The 20,524-nt window shown below is 38.3% G+C and overlaps 2 protein-coding genes across 2 annotated transcripts; both read right to left on the bottom strand.

Moving 5' to 3' along the window:
• Window positions 1-10,533: 10,533 nt before the first annotated feature.
• On the bottom strand, window positions 10,534-11,121 carry LOC136844840 (protein FAM200C-like). The gene has a single exon (XM_067114074.1). It carries the CDS (start codon window positions 11,119-11,121, stop codon window positions 10,534-10,536), a length of 588 nt encoding a protein of 195 aa, XP_066970175.1.
• Window positions 11,122-11,230: 109 nt separating this feature from the next.
• LOC136844841 (uncharacterized) lies at window positions 11,231-19,161 on the bottom strand. Its single transcript, XM_067114075.1, has 3 exons — window positions 19,041-19,161; window positions 18,805-18,914; window positions 11,231-11,491 (listed from the first exon to the last, which is right to left on the bottom strand). Exons 1-3 carry the CDS (start codon window positions 19,159-19,161, stop codon window positions 11,231-11,233), a joined length of 492 nt encoding a protein of 163 aa, XP_066970176.1.
• Window positions 19,162-20,524: the final 1,363 nt, after the last annotated feature.

Genomic DNA, 20,524 nt, shown 5'->3' on the forward strand with positions numbered 1-20,524 from the left:
TTTTTTTTTAATAGCAATTGTACACGAGTTCTGTAAAACGTAAAACATTTTCGGGTATTTTCACTAAACGGGCGGGAACAATACATCTTAAACCAAAGTTCCTCCATCTATTAAGAGTATATTTGAAGATGTTCCCTCTCGGGAGAGCATCAGCATCAGCAGTCTGCAGTAAATATCGGGTCACTGTCTGGTGTCGAGGCTTTGATTCCCTTCACTGAAACTTCCTAATGGTCGTCCTTACAGAGAAAATGATCGTAAAATATTCAAAAGTAGGTAATAATAATTTGGAAAACCATGCACTGCCCGCTTTGTTCATCTAACTTGTAGTGCCCCTTTTGTCACACACACACACACACACACACACACACACACACACACACACACACACACATATATATATATATATATATATATATATATATATATATATATATATATATATATATATATATATATATATATATATATATATATATATATATATATATATATATATATATATATATATATATATATATATATATATATATATATATTTGTTAGAGATTTACCTTTAGGAAGAATAGGGAACTTACCACATGGGTTCAACTCTGACCGCAGGTGTAGATTCAGGTAAACAATATAAAGAAATTTATATTAACAAACTAAATCAGAAGTATGGGGAATTTGCAAAAACCAGACAGGGGAAACAGATTCCTGTCGAATAACTAAAATCACAGTAATTTACACAATAGCATAAACAGGTGAAAAATCCACTTCGCAGAGCACTGTTGGGTGAGGGGCAGTGGTTGTAACCACAGCACAAGCACAGGGGTGAACAGATGATTCCACAGCTAGCAACTCCATCTGCAAACTAGAGTGCATCGGTTACTTACACAGATTTAAGTAGCAAATTACAAATATCGAGTGGGTTGCATACAAGGTGCCAAAGTAACTTGATTCTGGGTACTGGAATGAATGTGAACTGGAATAATGTACTCACTGCACTAAATCAGGTCTCGTGAAAAGATTGCACTTTAGAAAGGAAAATAAATTCAGTAAAAGAATAATAGGGTTGTGACTAATTCAAAACCTCAGTTTGGGTACAGTACCTTTCCGCATGAGACAGAGGACCTCGTCTTCAGCACCAGCAGGGAGGGCAGAATTAGGGGCTTTCACCACAAAGGAAGACTCAGGCTCAAAGCAGCCACAAAGGAAAATCAGGGCTCAGTCTGGAGTCAAGGGCTGGGCATTATTTATGAGCTCTGCCTGAGCATCATCTTTTAAAACCTTGGTGGATTATGATTCCTCTCCTCCTAGGTGGCAGTACCTGTGCACACGTGGTTTGTTTTCTATGCTCTCCACGCATTCACCATGTGGTACAACTTGTGGCATGTCCTGGCTACATGGCGATTCTGTTGTTAAGGCCCGGGAGCTTTCTCTTTTGGAATTAATCCCCTTCACAAGCTCGTCTATGCCTCTGGCTGGGATTTGGCTTCTCAGAAGGTGGTACTGGTACTTGAAAAAGAGGCTTGAGCAGTCACTAGGTCAAGGAGGAAATTAAGAGATTATTTTTAAGGGGTGAGAAATGAGAGATTCTTCTAGGAAGGGGCAATGATTTCCCATAATCTGTCTTTGTTAGTCAGAGGTGTTGTTACTGTGCCAACCTTCATTTTAATAAAATACATAAATTGCGTTAGTGTGGTGCATAACTGCATTTTTAGAGGGAGGGGTGACTTACATTTGTGACACCTCCCCATTCAAGTTGACATTCCATACCTTAAATCGGGTGGGAATATCTACAGATTATCAACTCGAGTGAATAAACTAACATCTCTCTTTACTTCCCCCATATAATCGCACTAAAAATATAAAAATTTATTTATGCAAGTCCACCAAGTGCAAATTATTTATCATTTTGAAATTGTACTTTAGATTAGAATATTGGGCTGCTGGACATGAAATCTTCAGGTTTTACTTCATTGTTTTTCTTACTGCAGCATCATATTAAACTTAAAGTAAAAGTATTGACAACTTAGTATATTATGAATTAGAATAACAATGTGAAGTAGGATTAGATCATCTACTCTAAGGTAAATGTTAAGGTGCCATGAGTCACTTATTATGTATGTGATGCACAATTAGACATGTAATTTACACAGGATTTTCGAGTCAGGGACTCGAAGTTACATTACAAGAAAAGGATAGAGTCAAGAAAGGAAGTATCCCATGCTTTTGGGGATGCTAGTTTTGACTGGGCATAACATGACCCTTCACTCTGGCAGGAGTGCCACACTCAGCTGGAAAACAAAAGGAGAGGGGGTGGGTAACATGTGATTATTTCAGAAATCAATTAGAGCTGCCTGGAAACGGCATCAGCGATATTGTTATCAGTACCTTTAATGCGTTCGATCCTCCAGTTGTAATCTTGGAGGTCAAGACACTATTACATTACGTTTTGGAAAGGCATGAGATACTTGAGCAGGTTATGATCTTTATAGACAGTTAATGGGAATTTATGGTCTGCATAATAGGATTCAAATTGCTTCATTGTCAAGAACATGCCCAGAAGTTCTTTTTCTATAGTGTTGTACCTAGTCTCACCTAGTTTGAGTCTCTTGGAATAGTAAGCTACTGGGTGCCTAACCTCATCCATCTCTTGGAACATGACTGCCCCAATGCCAATGTCACTGGCATCAATCACCATGCAGAAGGGACAGTCATACTCGGGTGTGTGGAGAACAGGCTGGCTAATTAGGACTGCCTTGAGGTGATCATATGCTTTCTCACACTCGGGATTGCAATGAAAAAGCTGTTTCCCTCAGAAGAGGTATGTGCAGCATCAGCAAAGTTTGGAGTGAAGAGCCAGAAGTATTGAACTATTCCGACAAATCACTGAGCTTCCCATTTTGTTCTTGAGTAAGGAATGTCTCGAATGCCCTGGATGTTAGCATCCTTGGGCATTAGTTTTCCATTTCCCACACATTGACTGAGATACGTTATTTCTGCCATGCCAAACTGACATTTTTTGAGGTTGATGACCAGGTTGGTTTGGTTTAGAGCAGCAAGGATTTGGTTTAGGATTTGCACGTGTTGGCATATATTACAATGTTGTCGAGGTAGATGACACAGGACTTGATTCCTGCCAGGACTTTGTTCATTAGCCTCTGAAAACAACTAGGGGCATTTTTGAGGCTGAAGGGCATCACCCAGCACTAGCGCAGACAAGTGGGCATGGTGAAGGCTGTGTGGGCACGACTCCTCTGACAGGGGCACCTGCCAATATCCTTTCAAGATCAATTTTACTTAGGTATGGTGCAGTTCCCTGGCTATCTAGACACATCTCAATTCTTGGGTGAGGGTAGGGCTCCAGCTTTGTGATGTCGTTCAATTTCCTAAAGTCCATGCAGAGCCTGTCTCCTCCTCCTCCTTCCTTAGGGACTAGTGCTACTGAAGAGGACCACTCACTGAAGCTGAGCTCAATCAGGCTGAGTTCTAGATGGAGCCCTACTTGCTCCTCGATTCTCTTAGCCTTTTCAGGTTTTACCCAGTAATATCCTTGCGCTATTGGGGTGACACCTTCCTGCAGGTGTATGGCGTGATCTACCAGTCGGTGCAACCGAGTAGGTCTTGGACTACCTGCAGGTGTGTGGTGAGCAGCTGGTGCACTTTGTCATTCTTGTGGTCGTCTAGCCCCGGAGTTATAATTTCTAGATGGGTTGGCACTTCTGAATTTTTCAAGGGCACCAGTGTCGTGGTGATGGTGCTGACTGGTGGCCCCTCAAATCAGAGGGCTTTCCTTGGTCCTCTGGTCCTCCCTGTTTAGGTATGGCTTCAGTAGATTTATGTGTAGCCATTTGGCTTTCCTCTTCCCACAGTTTTCTAGATAATTTAGGGCCTTTCACTTGCTGAGTACCTTGTAGGGGCTGGTAAACTGGGTTTAAAGGGGGTGCTTGGCACCAGTCCAAAGGACTAGACCTGGCCTCCAACATTAAAGGATTGGGCTTGAGCCTTTTTGTCCTTTTTGAATCTTAACCCTTTCTTGAGTCGAGGCTTCTGTTGCTTGGGTCACCACCCATGCAGCTTGGAGTTTCTGTCGTATTTCCGGCAGGTCCTTCACCCACTCCACCCTTGTCCATTCTATCCAGGACTTGTTCAGGACGTCAAGGGGGGGTAGAATGGCGAAAAGGGTGTAGGGGAGGTTTTCGTTCCACGTAGTTCTTCCTTCATGTTCAAGCTTTTCTAATGTTGTAGTAAGTGTTGAGTGAAATATCCCCACTATTCCTTGGCTTTTGGGATGATATGGGGTTAAGTGAATATGCTTCATGCCATGGCTGGCCAGGCTGTCATGAAACTCCTTTGACATAAAAATGTCATCCCTGGTCACTCTGAATTGTTTCAGGGAAACCGAAATGGCAAAAGAACTGGATGAGTGCCTTCATGGTGTTCTTTGTGATTTTGCTCCTAATAGAAATAGCTTGGGGTTATCTTAGGAAATGATCAATGATCATGAGACACTGATTGTTACCAGTTCTACTTTTGATATACCCGTGGGGAGTGTTGTAATCAATCACTACTTCTTTGAAAGGTACTCCTATCAATGGGATGTTCTTCATAAGAGTTTTATGTATGACTTCACTGGGGTTTCCAGTGATCTGGCATGTCGGGCATGAGGCTACGGAAACCTTAACAGACTTTCACAGAAGAGGCCAGTAAATTTGCCCTCGATGGAGTGGGCGGTTCACATGACACCGAACTGCCCGCTGGTGACGTCATGTGCCAACTAACGGAGGTCTTGTAGCATGGATGGAGAAACCACTACCAACCGGTGGAAAGTGTGAGCAGGCTCATTTTTTCCCCAGGTCACCCAATAGAGTAACTCATTCTCCAGGAGGAAGTTGTCCTTGACCAAATCCCTTACTTCCTCTTCCATCACAGCAGCTCCTGAGCGGTGGCACCTCAAGGTGGCATCCTCCGTCTGGGCCTGGATGAGCTGCTCCCAGCTCAAGGCAGGAATGGAGGCGTCCACCCCCATGATGAGGAGGGCAGTTGCAGGATCAGAAACAGGTTCTTTTGGAGGAGTGCCAGGCTGATCATGTAGCCATGGCACTTTGGCTAAATTAAGATAATCAGGTAGCAGATTGTCGCCAGGGGGAGGTGTTCTCCTCCTCTGGGTCCTTAGGAGTCATAGCGGTCATGCCCCATAGGGGTATCAGGGTGTCCCTCCACTGGACAAGGTCTTGGCCCAGGAGCAGGGCACCCAGTTGCTAAGGACTGGATGACTCCGAAGAGGTGTTCCCTCTCCCGGGAGGAATGACTCGTAGCAACCCACAGGCAAACTGTGGAGAGGTCCTTCATGTCCCCCATCGACCCAGCAGATGGTCATCCGTTCCTCTTCGTGGATGGAGGCACCAGGAGGCACATGGCTCCTTGTGATGAGACTCACTTCTAATGATGGCGGGACAGTAGCTATTATTGCCCGCCTATTGTGGGATGAGCATTTTGTACAGAAAGAAGCAGAAGAAAATCCAAAGAGCCTTAGTGGAGTGAGGTCACAGCCTCACCAGTTGTGGGTTGAGAAGAAAACAAGACTCACACTTTGATTCGTATTCATACTACTTAACTTGAATGTGTATTTCACTTGTATATGTACAGTGTTATTTTCACTAGTGTGATATTGAAGTAAGAAAACTACACTCTGTCTTCCTAAAGCCTCCTGGGACTCAAACGCTACTATAACAACAAAGCCAGAAACGATAAAGCAACTGTAAAGAAAAATATAAACTTCTTTACATTGGCAACGAATAAAATAAATAATAAGAAAGGAACATCATAACAAAAAGTGGTAAAGAAACATTAAGAAATTCATCACATAAAATGGTGGCAGCGGTGGGATCCGAGAAAAACATAAATAGTGCCAGCTGTATGGAATCCGAAGAAGACATAAAAACAGAAAAAGGGCTGTGAGAAGGACGAATCGACAAGCAGACCTCAAGAAATTTAATAACAAGCGGCGAAGTAAATCATAACATAGACGAAACATTCCCGCTACAAACGTCGACGGCCGGAACTGAACGAAGGAAATGACAGGTGACAAAGTGAATGGTGAAAAATCATAACAACAAAATAATAATTATAAACATTACCGCTAGAAAACCCACAACTAAGAAACATTATTGAACAACGAGAACAAACGCAAGTATATCAGCGAAACAGCAACAACAATGCAAGCATTCAGCAACAGCAGCAACAACACCTGTGTGTTGGTAGCTATCGACACACACACAAAACAGATTTTTATATACAGTCTGTTAAAAATGGATGAGTGCATTTCACATGTACAAAGAAACATTCCCGTTTAAAAATCAACAATACTGGTGAATTCTAAGACGATGAATCCCTGAAGGTCGGCGAAGCAAGAAAAGGGACGATTTTAGTTAAAATACGCACGATACGACGCGTCTCCAGCGAACTACAAGCGTAGGTCGCAGAAAGGAAAGATGAAACAGTGATAACAAGCAACAGTTAAACAGCACGAGAACAGAACTAAGTAAGTCGTGATTGGAAAGTTATTTTAATTTTTCTCTCTCTCTCTCTCTCTCTCTCTCTCTCTCTCTCTCTCTCTCTCTCTCTCTCTCTCTCTCTCTGTGAGTGTATTTTTTTTCAAGTTCTCTCAAAAGGTATAAAACGTTTATAATTCTCTCTCAAAAATTTTTATCTTGTTATTTTTTGATGTTTGATAGGTAGGAATCTTTAATAATATAACCTTCTTTTGATGAAATATTTTTTGAATACTGTTTTGTATTTGTGTATAATTTTTTTAATGATTTTTAGCGTACTGGTAATGTGCAGGATTCATTTGACGAATTGGTAAATGCCATTAGGCATAGACATTACCATTTAAGACCAACAACAGTTAGACATAGTCGAATTTTAGTGCCAAGCTCACGAGTATTATTAACTGAAGAAAACACTAACACTACTAACTTAAGTAGCATAATAATAATAATAATAATAATAATAATAATAATAATAATAATAATAATAATAATAATAATAATAATAATAATAATAATAATAATAATAATAATAATAATACATTTCAATTTAGATCAATGGCGACAGCAGCAATCTTTACAAGAGCCACACAATTTTGTGGAAGAGTGGAAAGTTCAAATCCATGACAAAAATAGGCTAGAATCATATTTTGTGAACAGTGGCTAGCTGACGCAGACAGTTGCATATCTACAAGGAGAATAACAGATGAAAGACCTAAAATCACACACACTGAATTTAGAAGAATTTGTTTATCATTCTGGGAACCAGTGAGTCAAAGTGATGCCTTTTATAATAATAATAAGTTTCTTACACAGCATTATGATAGAGAATCCTTAGCAAATCTTCACACAGATGTTGAAGAAACAACACACAAAGTGATAGAAGATTGAAGAAAAACAAACATCACCATAGGAAATAAAAATGAGGTTGGTGATGAAGAAAATGATTTAGTCAGTTTGAGATATGTTTTGAATTACTTGCCCGTTTAAACGATGTGTAACGCACTTGAAGAAAAAGAAAAAAAGTTTTTTAAGAAAGTTAAAATTTATCCTAAAAGTGATAGCTTTACAGCTTTAATATCAATGAGGAAAGAAATCCAGAAGAAAGAGATAGATTTTTCTAAGGAATCTGTAGGAGTAACAGAAACACAAAATGAAAGGAAAGGCAGAAATAACCATGATTCATATAAAAGAAATAACAAGTATAATGATAATTCCAGACAATAAGGGAATAGACAAAATTCCTTTCTAAGGAAGTATGCGCAAAGTACTAGGAAAAAGTGGAATCCAAACCAGAAAGGAAGACAAAACCAATCGAGGAATGGACCATTCTTCGGTCCACCCATAAGATATCATAATGGTCAATATTCAAACACAAATAATTCAAAACCAGAGAATAATTCAGCTCAAGAAGGTAGATCAAAAATAACATGTGAAAACTGCGGGCATACCAGTCATTCCATTAATGAAATGCAGAAAGCCTAGAATCTGTGCAGTTTGCAAAAAGATCGGGCATTTAACTAAAAACTGTTGGTTCAATAATAAGGAAGCCTATAGAGAGGTTATAGAGATAAGTAGCAGTCGCCCAAATATAAATAAATCACCCAGTCAATGACAATTAACCCCTTTACAGAGAAAAGAAAGTAAATCCTATTTATATAGCATTTTCCTATTTACATAGCAAAGAAGTAATATTTTCCATGAAATATTACTATTACAAAGATTCCAATAAATGGAAAGACATGTACCGTACTCATTGATTCAGGTAGTACTGTAAATATAATTGATAAAATAACTTTAACCAGATATTTAGGTACTGCAGAAACTCAGATTCAGGGTCAAAGTAGAGTAATAAAAGGAATAACAGGGAAATACATTAAAAGTCTGGGGAATGTAAACTTAGAAATAAATATTTTGCCACATAAATTTATTGAAAGTTTTTTCTAGTTTTAGAAGACAGATTTTTCCAACACAAGTATTGTTCTCATTTAATTTAATGAGGAGATGTAGAATATTAGCTAGTAGTGAAGGAAAGATTAGCCTGAAACAGGATAATCAGAAGAGCGTATGTTTTACGCTTGACGAAGAAAAGTTTCACCCAAATCTGAACAATTTGTCTGAGACAGTTTCGACAAGCGAGACACACGTACAGGAAAAACAGTTAAGTAACCAGAACGAGCACGATAAAATAAAAACAGATAAAAAAGAGGAATTCCCACCATTACATAATACAGAATTGTTGAGATGTGCACATACAGATGATATATACCCATATATAAATAATTACTCAGATATAAATAATTCTGATGACCAAAACACTGAATCTAACAAAAATCAAGACTCCTACACCTATAACTATAGCAATGTATTAATGAGTTGTGAAAGTGAAGGGAAAATACTAAAAGAAGTATTGGTCTTAGATATAATACAGAAATCAGATATAAATAGTATAATAGAAGTAACAGAAGAAACCACTGGAGATGCAGAACTTTGTTATTTTTCAGACACAGAAGAAGAAGAAATATGTTGTGTTAGCACAGCTGATGATAATAAAGTACAATTTATACTCAACATTGCAGTAACTTTGCATCCAAAATGTTTAACAAAAATATATTTGAGATCAAAAGAGGATGTAAAGGATAAGGAAGTTCTGTTAATGAATGAAGAATTGCCAGATATTGTCAGTATGGATAATTCTCTCGTCCACATGAACGGCGATAACTGCGAACTTTATGTCCAAAACTATTCAGATAACAGACTAACACTATACGGAGGTATTGTCTTTTGCATAGGAATTCCTATTAACAATCCTTTACTAACAGTAGAAGAAAAAATTTTTTTCTCTATTAATGGCCAAAACTCTCAAATAAATCCGGAAATTATTAAAACAGATTTTCCAGAAAATAAACACAAGTTAATCCAGGTGTTAGAGAAATACAGAAATGTAATAGCTATAGAAGGAGATAAACTAGGAGGAACACAACATAGAATTTTGTTAGATGATGGAGCCAAGCCATTTTTTATTCCTAATTACAGATTACCAATAAGCCAGAGACCCATAGTTGATAATTTGATAGAGGAAATGAAAAGAGATGGAGTAGTAATTCCTTATAAATCTCCATATAATTCCCCATTGTTACTTATTCCAAAGAAGGATGGTAGTTGGAGACTTGTAATAGATTACAGGAAGTTAAATTCCAACACAGTTCCAGATAGAATGCCGATGCCGGTAATCCAAGATGTGTTAGCTCAATTAGGAGGAGTCAAAGTATTTTCATCCTTAGATTTGCTTAGTGGATATTGGCAAGTAACTCTAGATCAGTGTTTCCCAAACTTTTTTAGTAAGTGATCCCTTACAGCAGTACAAAACCTGTCATGACCCCCAAATTTATAAGCCTTCTAAAATCGTACTAATTTTAAATGGCACAGATATATTTTAAAATTTTAAATATCAATCACAGCAGAGAGAAAAATAAAATCTCCATTGATCTTTATCAATGTTTATTAGCAAAGACTGATTTATTAACATTTTAATGTGAAGGATGTACCTGCTTTTTTGCTACAAGCAAATCAATACGAGGGTCTGTACGGCTCAAAGCACATCGCATGTCTGCTTCAGCATTCAACCTGTTTCTAGCCTTCGATTTGACCACCAGGAGAGTCGAGAAACCACTTTCACAGAGGTAAGTGGATGAAAAAGGAATGAGTACTTTCAGGGCAAATTTGCTGGTCTTGGGGAAAGCAGAGAGCATCTTGACCCAGCAGTTAGAGCTGTTGAACTGTTGCTGCTCCTGGAACACCTCTTTTGCTGCGGTGTTGTTGATGAGCTCCAAGAATTCCTCTTGTATGTCATCAGGAAGATCATCCACAGTGCATCAGAAAGGATTGTGGGCAAGCAGTCAGCTGTACATTTTCATTTCTATCAGTTTCATGAAAATAGCGTTTGAACTCTTCTTGGAGGATTACCAAGTGTTCTTTGATCTCTTGTTGCAGTTCCTCAGCAAGTGGTTCTTCTCTGATGACCTCGTTCAGATGCTGAAAATGAAACTACATTCCCCCTTTCAACTTTCCTCTTCCAGAGAGCTAACTTGTCGAGGTAAGCCTTGATGGCATTGGTATGGATTATGATGGTGGTGTCTGGGCCCTGTAGTTGCTGGTTGAGTCCATTCAAATCTTCAAAAACATCTGCCAAGTAGGCAAGACTACATTTAAATGGCCCCTGAATGTCATTTAACAGCTGCTCCGTTTTCTTCCCTTCGGCTGCCAGAAATATCTGCAATCCATCAAAGAGTTCAAATACACAAGAGAGAACATTACCCTTTGACAACCAACGAACAGATGTGTAGAAGAGGAAGTTTTGGTGAGCAGCATCCATGTCTTGGCACAACCTATGAAACAGCCTGGTATTGAGTGCCCCTCCTTTGATATGATTGACGATGCAGATCACTGTTTCCAAGGTATCTTTGAGAGGAGCAGGAAGTATCTTGGAGGCAAGAGCCTCACGGTGGATCAAGCATTGTGTTGTAATGATGTCTGGGTTCTTCGTTTTGACCATAGTCATAAAACCTGACTTGGAGCGAAGCATGCTGGGAGCACCGCCTGTACAGGCACCAACCAATTTTGCCCACGAGAGTTTTTCCTCTTGAAGAAGTTGGACACTATGTTCATGATATCTTCAGCCTTTGTTGTTGCTATCAGTGGGCTGCAGAAGAGGAACTCCTCCTCCACCAGATCCGTTTGATCTGGTGTTCCTTGATTTTGAAGTATGCCAAATCCTTGTTGGCCAGTTCCGGATGAACCTTGGTGAGGTGTTCCTTCAGCTTGAAGGGCTTCATGCTCTCACTAGCAAGTGTCTTCTTGCAGGTGACGCACTGTGGCATCTGCATGGCACTGTTCACTATAAATGAGAAGCTGGAGCTGAGAAAACTCTTGTTGTATGTGCACTTCTTTGACATCTGCGAAGAAAGTTTTCAGGCATTAAGAACAAAAAGAGTCGTACGACAAAACATAAACCTAAAAATTAACAAAATTCCAAAATATAATGGAAGAACAACTTCATATACTACAAATTCCTGTATCCAAAACGTGAAGTCAATTTATGGGAAAAATTAATTTGCTGGATAAGTGACTCTGACCACAGTAATTGTGCGTTTGTACATTTTTCATTGATAATTCTCCAGTCCCAATCATACTAACATACATAACCATATCTCAGAATAATCATGCACATTGTTAAGACAACTTACATTAACTCAAAAGTGGGGTTATATATATGGAATGGTAAAAAAAATTGGTGTAAAACACCAAATACCGTAATTAAAAATGCATGCATGCCATGCACTTTACACAGCCCCCACCCTCCTATTTAATTGTTATTTTTTTTATATAGAGGGTAGGAGACAGAGAGAGAAAAACTCACGTCGCTCGAGTATCACAGTACTGTGTGTGGTGTGGCTAACTTCAAGAGAAGGATTGATGGGGTGGCGCCGTGGCGGGCAGAGTTCCGTGAATCTGCGGGACCCAGGTGGTGAAAACAGACACGAACTAGACCCGTACATTAAATATGACGTGATGCCATCATGTCCGTTACCATATCTTAACGCAAACACTGTACAGTTCAACATTTTATTATCCAACTTGATTCCGTTTTTTTAGTGGGTATTAAAAACTATACATAAGAAATATAAGTATGTAAGATAATAGTGAAATATGCCAAAATTATGCCAGATATGGCTTGTCATATTAGTTGAAATTTCTTAGGCCAAAATATGCATACAGAAAAAAAAATAAAACAAATATATTGGCATAATTATGATAAATCTGGCAGCCGTGGTACCTACAATACACTACCGGTCTGTGCAAGCACTCGAGCCAGCTCCGAGACTGACTGAAAAGTTTAGCCCCGTTCCGGCAAGCTGAATGTAGTGCATACAGTTGTTAGACCCTCCATGACCCCCAATTTGGGAACCCCTGCTCTAGATGAAGAATCGAAACAATTCACAGCCTTCAGCACACATAAAGAACATTTACAGTTTGAAGTAATGCCATTTGGACTCATATCAGCCCCATTAACATTTGTCAGATTAATGTTACAAATTTTAGGAGATAAAGAAAATGTTGCAGTGTACTTGGACGATGTAGTCATTTTTAGTAAAGACTTAGAAAGTCACCTCAGAACATTAGAAATGGTCCTAGAGAGATTAAGAATTGGAGGACTAAAAAAAAAAAAAAATAAAGAAATGTCAATTCCTGATGAAATCCTAAGAATACTTGGGTCATGTTATTAGTGAAGATAGACTGTGCATGCAGGCAGGTAAAATAAAGGCAATAATTGATTACCCAGCTCACACTAATTTGAAAGCATTAAGAAGGTTCCTAGGTATGGTTGGCTATTATAGACCTTTGATAAAGCGTTTTGCTGCTATAGCCAAACCTTTGACAGAACTAACAAAAAAGGATATCAATTATGAATGGAAGGATGAACAAGAAACAGTCTTTCAAACACTAAAGAGCAAAATGACCAGGAACCCTGTTCTAGTCTGCCCAGATTTTTCCAAAGATTTTTACTCAGCTTGTGATGCCTCAAATACAGGGCTAGGCGCTGTATTATTACAAAAGGCAAAAACCAGAATGAAGGCAGTACATTATGCTAGAAGAGCTTTAAATCCAGCAGAAAGAAACTATAGTACCACCGACAGTACCACAGAAAGAGTGTTTAGCTTTATATTGGTGTCTAAAGGAATTTAGACACATACTTTAAGGTCATAAGGTTAATGTGCTCACTTATCAAAAACCCATTTGTGACTTATTTAAAAAGAGAGCATTTATCAACAGCATGAAGCTCAATAGATGGTTCATTAGTGTATTAGAATTTGTCCCAGAATTCAGATACATTACAGGGAAATTTAACACCTTAGTAGATGCATTATCCAGATCTCAAGAAGAAACAGAAAAATGTATTGCCACCACTAATACCTTTTGTGTTAGTTGTCAAGTAGTAGATTTAGATCTAGAAAGAGTAAAAATACAATAAGAAAATGATAAAGAATTCAGACAAATAGTAGGACAGTTAACACTAGATGAATCCTTAAAACCTCATTTTCAATTAATAAATGGATTGTTGTATAAAAGGCCAACAGAGAAGAATGGTTGTTCTCGACTATTCATCCCAAAACGTTAATCAGAGAAGTTTCAGAACTAAAACACTCACATAAGTTAGCAGGACATCCAGGAATTAAAGACACACACACACACACACACACACACACACACACACACACACACACACACACACACACATATATATATATATATATATATATATATATATATATATATATATATATATATATATATATATATATATATATATATATATATATATATATATATATATATATATATATATATATATATATATATATATATATATATATATATATATATATATATGTATATATATATATATATATATATATATATATATATATATATATATATATATATATATATATATATATATATATATATATATATATATATATATATATATATATATATATATATATATATATATATATATATATATATATATATATATATATATATATATATATATATATATATATATATATATATATATATATATATATATATGATATATATATATATATATATATATATATATATATATATATATATATTATATAGATATGATATATATATATATATAATATATATATATATATATATATATATATACATATATCCTATATATTGTATGTATCATACATTCATTTTTGTCCTATGTCCCTAAAAGGGCTTATTCTATTCTCATATATTGCTTTTGAATAATAGAAATAATAAATGCTATCTCTTTTTTCTTGAAAGTTTTTCATCTTTCCAACTCACTGATTACGTCCATTCAGTCCGAGACATTTCTCCTCTTTGATGCCTTAAAGGAATCGAAGCAGTTTTTAAGCCAAGAAAATATCGGTCTTCAAGATGACATCCATTCGGCTTTTCAATGGAGCGTTTGATTTCTTTTTTCCTCCTCTATCTTATGTCCAATATTCTTTCATTGAATGTCTCTCGCTATGGCTCGACTTTTTACTTTTAAATTTATGCTGTGACAAAGACAGCTTCCCTTTATCTCTTTTCATTCCTAACCTGGCCATATCTAGTAAATTTTAGGTCAAGTTATAATTCGCTGACCTGCGCATGCCATTGCCTTACCGCATAAGATTTGAGAAAATGTGTATTTACTCTAAAGATTCCTTATTTTTTCAGTCTAGGAACTCCAGCTGCTAGTGACGTGACAGGCTAGGAATATATAAATATTAAAGATATTGCATAACTCAAGAGCATCCAAATCACGCAATTTTTTTTTTTTAATATCCGTATCTTCTGCTGTGTCGCTTTTTTTATTACAGGATACACTCATGGCGTCTGATGTGTACCGTTACCCATAATTTTTATAAGTCTGATGGTATAATTTATCCATATACCATTCATTCGTTATTTGTTATATATATATATATATATATATATATATATATATATATATATATATATATATATATATATATATATATATATATATATATATAATATCCTTCAATTCAGGGCCATATTCATGGGATATACAAATACAATAGATACAGTCTAGATACGTAAGATAACATGATAAAAATAATATTCGGCAGTAGCCACACAGTTGCTGAAGAAATAGGAAAAATCGAATTCATAATAATGGTAATGACAGTAATTATATGGAAATAATAGTAAAAAAAATATATTAAAAATTATAACAATTAAGAATACAGATTGCAGGCCCAGAAGGCTAAATATGGAAATTGAAGATAGTAAAACTCTATAATGACATTAATCACAGTAATATTAAAAAAAGAAAATACCATTAGTAACAAAAAACGTAGAAATATAATAATAATAATAATAATAATAATAATAATAATAATAATAATAATAATAATAATAATGGCAGATTATGGAGATGATACTTCATAATTGCAAAAGTAGAGAATAAGTCATTTAAGGAACAGACGCCTCATTAGCCTATCCTTCCAACAATTTAGATCTTCTTGCCTCACTGCTTAGGATGATTTTTATGAGCGAACTGCTGTTGTTTCTCACTGGGGTAATCAGACTGGACATTGTTCGCCGCCTAACAATGATTTTAAAATTATCCAGGCGGTTTTCTATGAACAGCTGCGTGGCGGAGTGGTAGCGAGGAGTGGTTGTGAGGCGTATCAGAATGTCATTGTGAACAACAGTGATACGTCTCATGGTCTCTCGGGTATAGTTCTTCCAAAGGGAACATCCATATATACTGTAGCAGTACGAGCGGAAGAGCAGCAGTTTCGTGTCTCGGTGACAGAAGGCAAACCTCCTTGCAATCATGTTGCCAGTTGCACATAGTTTACGACGCCTCTGTTCTATGTCTGCCGTATCTTTTAGGTCGTCCGTGATAATGTGGCCCAAATGCGGAAATTCATGCACGAATTCCAGACGATGATTTCCAAGGACAATTTTTGGTTCTGCAATATGCTTAAGCGATCTCTGGAGCAGCGACATACACTGGGTCTTGGTTTCATTTTAGAGGCTATCAAATTCCTCTGCATATTGGCGGCAAGTGTCGATGAGTGGCTTGAGACCTTGCACTAATGGGGATAACAGAACCATATTGTCGGCGTAACAAAGGTTATTTGTTGTTGTTTCGTTGATAGTGCATCCGATTGGAAGTGAGTTCAGTTTGACATTCAGGGCATCTGCGTACGTGTTAAACAGGTATGGAGAGAGAATACCCCTTTGCCAGAGCCAGTTTAGGGAACCGAAAGTGTACGACAATACATTACCCCAACTGACACAGAATTGCTGTGTGGAGAACCAACAACATAAAATACCAATTAGATATAGAGGTGTGCCTCGTCTGTGCAGCTTCAGGAAGAGCTGCAGGTAGTTTACTCTGTCAAATGCTTTTCCCACATCTACAAAACAGGAAAATAGGAGAGGCTGATGATAAGTAATAGTTCAGCAACTCCTTCAGGATGTAGATGCAGGTGTCTGTTGAGTGGTGTCCTTTAAGGCCAAACTGGTTGTCAGTAGTGAGTAGAAAGTGGAGAAGTCTCACAAGAAGAACGTGTCAGCTGCATCCTTTGCTTGTTTTCTACTAATGGTATTAAGTGAACTAAGAGTAGGAGTCTGGAAGAAACTGGTGAATTATGCATGCATTGAATAGAGCAGCTGGCAAAATGTAAATTATTGAATGGCAGAATTTGAAAATGTCAGCAGGTAGACCATTGCAGCCGGGCAATTTATTATTAGGTAGGCTGTTCATGGCATCGCTGATATTACCTGGCATAATATAATCAGCGAAATGAAATTGAATGTTATCAGTGAGGAGGTTATCTACATCCCTTCAGGAGTCTTGATTGTTTATGCAATTCAGGATAGTTCTGAAGTGATCGCCCCACATTCTTGCGATAACCTTGTCACCGACAGCTCCTCCTGCTCTCTGTGATAGGTTTTTAGTTTTGGGATTTAGGGATTGAATGTCTTTCTAAAGACGAGGGTAATCGCCAGATTCTAGTTTCTAGACATTGCATCAGCTCTTACTTGCTTTTCATTCAGTCTGCAGAGCTAAAGGGCAAGTTTGAACTGCACTCTCGCCTGCCTCATTAGCAGGGCAAATTGTCCTTCCCTTGGGCTACCATTTTGCCTCCACAGTAAAAACATTTCTCGTGAATGTGTATGTAGATCTTTAACCATGTCATTCCATCCAGATATATTATGAGAGTTGCCTTGATGAGATCTAAAGGTATCCCTGCTGGAGGCAAGCATAGTGGGAATTATATTCGAATAGAATTCTTTCAGATCTCTCCTGTGATGGTCATCGCTGCATTTTGGGTTAGTGCACAATATGGGATCTGCCGGTTCAACTGTTGGCTGCAGCAGGTGGTTTCCCTAAAGGATCTGGTTTTCTGTTGGTTTTTAAAATCCCACTTAATAGCAGGTGGGCAATCAGTTAGGGGGTTCATGGTAGGGATGGGGTACAGAATGACACCTGTAAGGGAATGTGATAATATCCCTTTGCCAGATCGTAACATATTTTACAGGTCACAATAGAATCATGAAGTGGGGATATGAAGCAGTGGTCCAGCCAGGGGGTTCTAATTGTGTCTATTCTATTTTGTACATAGGTATAGGAGTAGGGAGGGAGGAGCATTACATCGATAATTTAGAGAGTGTGATTTTGACAGAAGTGAGTAAGTTCATTAAAAAAACTGTTCTGTGGAGTAAGAATTAAGGTCCCAATTATACAAATATGATCAGCAGTAGTATCGTGAATAATGTTGTGTAACTCACCTAGGATCATGCAGTATTGATCATGGCATATAAATATTAATTATTAGGATCTTAGAGTCCCTTACTGTCACTTGTAGCCCCAGCAATCTATCACTCCTATAAGTTGTCACATTAACCACATTGTCTAATGATTTGTGCCACAGGAAAAAAAGGCCCCCTTCTGGGCAACTGGCTACGATGTGGTGTGTAACTTGCATCAATGAGGTTGAGAAAGCTTTGAAATCTTCATACACTGAGTTGCAGATGGCAAGGCCATAAGGCCAGAGGAGCGTTCCTAGTAATGCAATGGTGCCTTTGAAGTTTTTGCAGAACATGTTTTGGGGGGGAATGTTCCACTTGAGGCCAAAAATATTCCAAGAAATTATACCTAATGTACCCATGGCAACTCATGAAGATATGAAATGAATGAGTTGATCATTTAGGTGGATAGGGGGTTGGCCAGTCGGGGAGGGCAGTCACTCGACGTGGGAGGTTGACTGGCACTTGTGGTAGAAGGCAAGCCTGCTCCTGAAACCCTGCTTGGGGTGTCATTAAGTTCCCATGGGGTGTTGGTCCCAGATTAGGTTATATCTTGAGACTTTTACATTAGGGCTGAAATTCTCGCCTTTAAGAACATCGAGGTGTTGAAATAGGCAGGTAATCCCGTAGGCCACTTTATGTTTAATTTTGCATGGGAGTTCGTGGGAGATAAGAGGGCCAGAGCCCATAAGAAATTTGACACTCTACTATGACATTTAGCTTCTCTGATGAGCACAAATTGTGAATCACAACGTGACATCTCTTCTCAGTTTCAGACGAGGTGATTCACGAATGTTGGACTCAGTCCAGCAGACAATCAAAAGGTTATTTTCTTTTTTCTACTTGCTTGTGTCTGCCAGCCCACCTTCCCCTCATGATCATTCATGTCCTCATCCATGATGTAGGGTTGGGGAGGAGAGATAGGGTCGGAAGACTCACGAGGGCTGGTGAGTGTCACTAAAGATCTATGTTCCACTGGAGGCATTGGGGAGGGAGAGGAGTTTGGGAGTCCATCGGTCCCCTCCGATGGATCTATAGGTGATGTGGGTGCTCCACATTTTTAAACAGGGTTGCCATTTGTGATGAGCTACTTCCATATACCTCTGTGGTGTGCTGCTGCTTTGTCAAGCCCATTCTCTTTCAAGTCCTCCCTCACACACTCTCCATCTATTCCTTGGTCTTCCTCATTCTCTTCTACCCTGTACTTCCCTCTCCATAGCATGTCTTCCAATATGGTTTTCCTCCCTTCTCAGTAGGTGTCCATACCATCTCGGTCTCCCATTCTGCACTTTCTTTGATATTTCATCCAACTTTGTTGGCCCTCTTGTATACTCTTTCCTAGTCCTATCCCCCCTTGTTATGCCAGACATCCATGTTAATACTCTCATCTCTGCTATGTCCAGTTTCTTCTCCTCTGTCTTTGTAATACCTGCTGTTTCTGTACCATACAGCAAGGCTGGTCTTACCACTGCCTTATGGAACTTTCCCTTTAGTCTTAAGGGCACTCTTTAATCACAAAGGGTCCCAGAAGCATCTCTGCTATTGTTCCATCTTCATTGTATCCAGTGTTTTACTTCCTCAACCATTCTTCACCAGCCTCTACTATAGACTCTAAGTGTCTAAACTTGCTTACTTTCTGTATTTCTTCTCCATCCAACCTTTACTCTCTCTGCCATACCCCTGAATTTTGATGCTCATAAATTCTGTCTCTGACCTGCTTTTCCTCATTCCTCTATCCTCCAGTGCTACTCTCCACCTCTCCATTTTCCCCTCCAGAACCTCTCTCCTCTCTGCACACAACATTATGTCATCTGCAATGGTGGACGTTATGCGTCCACCATTCCTGAAAATTTGCCTTTCCTAGATCAGTTTCCTCCAACACTTTTCTTTTGAACTCTCTTCTCTTATAATCATCCTTTGATAATTTTTGTCATCCTTACTCCTTTTGTTTTTGGTTTTCCTATCTCTCTTCAGCTTCAAGTACATACATAAAAGTCTGTGTTGGAGGGCTGCATGGTTGCCTGGGATAGCATTGCAGTATTTTACTTCAATAGCCTTTGCCTTCTGGAAAAAAAGTAATCTATTTGAGAGCATCTACCACCACTCCTATGGGTAATTAGGTGTTCCATTTTCCTTTCGAAAAATGTGTTTACTATTGCCATGTTAGATGGCATGGCAAAGTTCACTATGCTCTCTGCTTCTAGGTTTCTCTCGCCTATCCCATGACCCCTATAAACATGTACAATTATGTAATTTCCTCCCCCACCCATGGTCATTCAAATCTGTCCCCACCACAACCCCCTCATGATCTTTCAGCTCCTGCATCACTTAATCCGTTTCACTCCAGAAGTTTTATTTTCTTCCTTTGTGCAACCCACTTTTTAGTGCGCATGCGCTAACAATATTCATCACTTCTCTCCAAAGCATATCTTCAGTTTCATGATTCTGCCATTTTGCACCTCCGTCACTGCATTCTTCAGCATCTCAAATAGAACTATAACAACTCCATTTCTGCTTTTTGCATTTGTTCCATTATAAAACAACTTGTATCTGTCACCAAGCTCCTTTGTTTTATTTCCTCTCCA

Source organism: Macrobrachium rosenbergii, chromosome 13 (assembly GCF_040412425.1).
Source record: "Macrobrachium rosenbergii isolate ZJJX-2024 chromosome 13, ASM4041242v1, whole genome shotgun sequence".
Taxonomy (NCBI): domain Eukaryota; kingdom Metazoa; phylum Arthropoda; class Malacostraca; order Decapoda; family Palaemonidae; genus Macrobrachium; species Macrobrachium rosenbergii.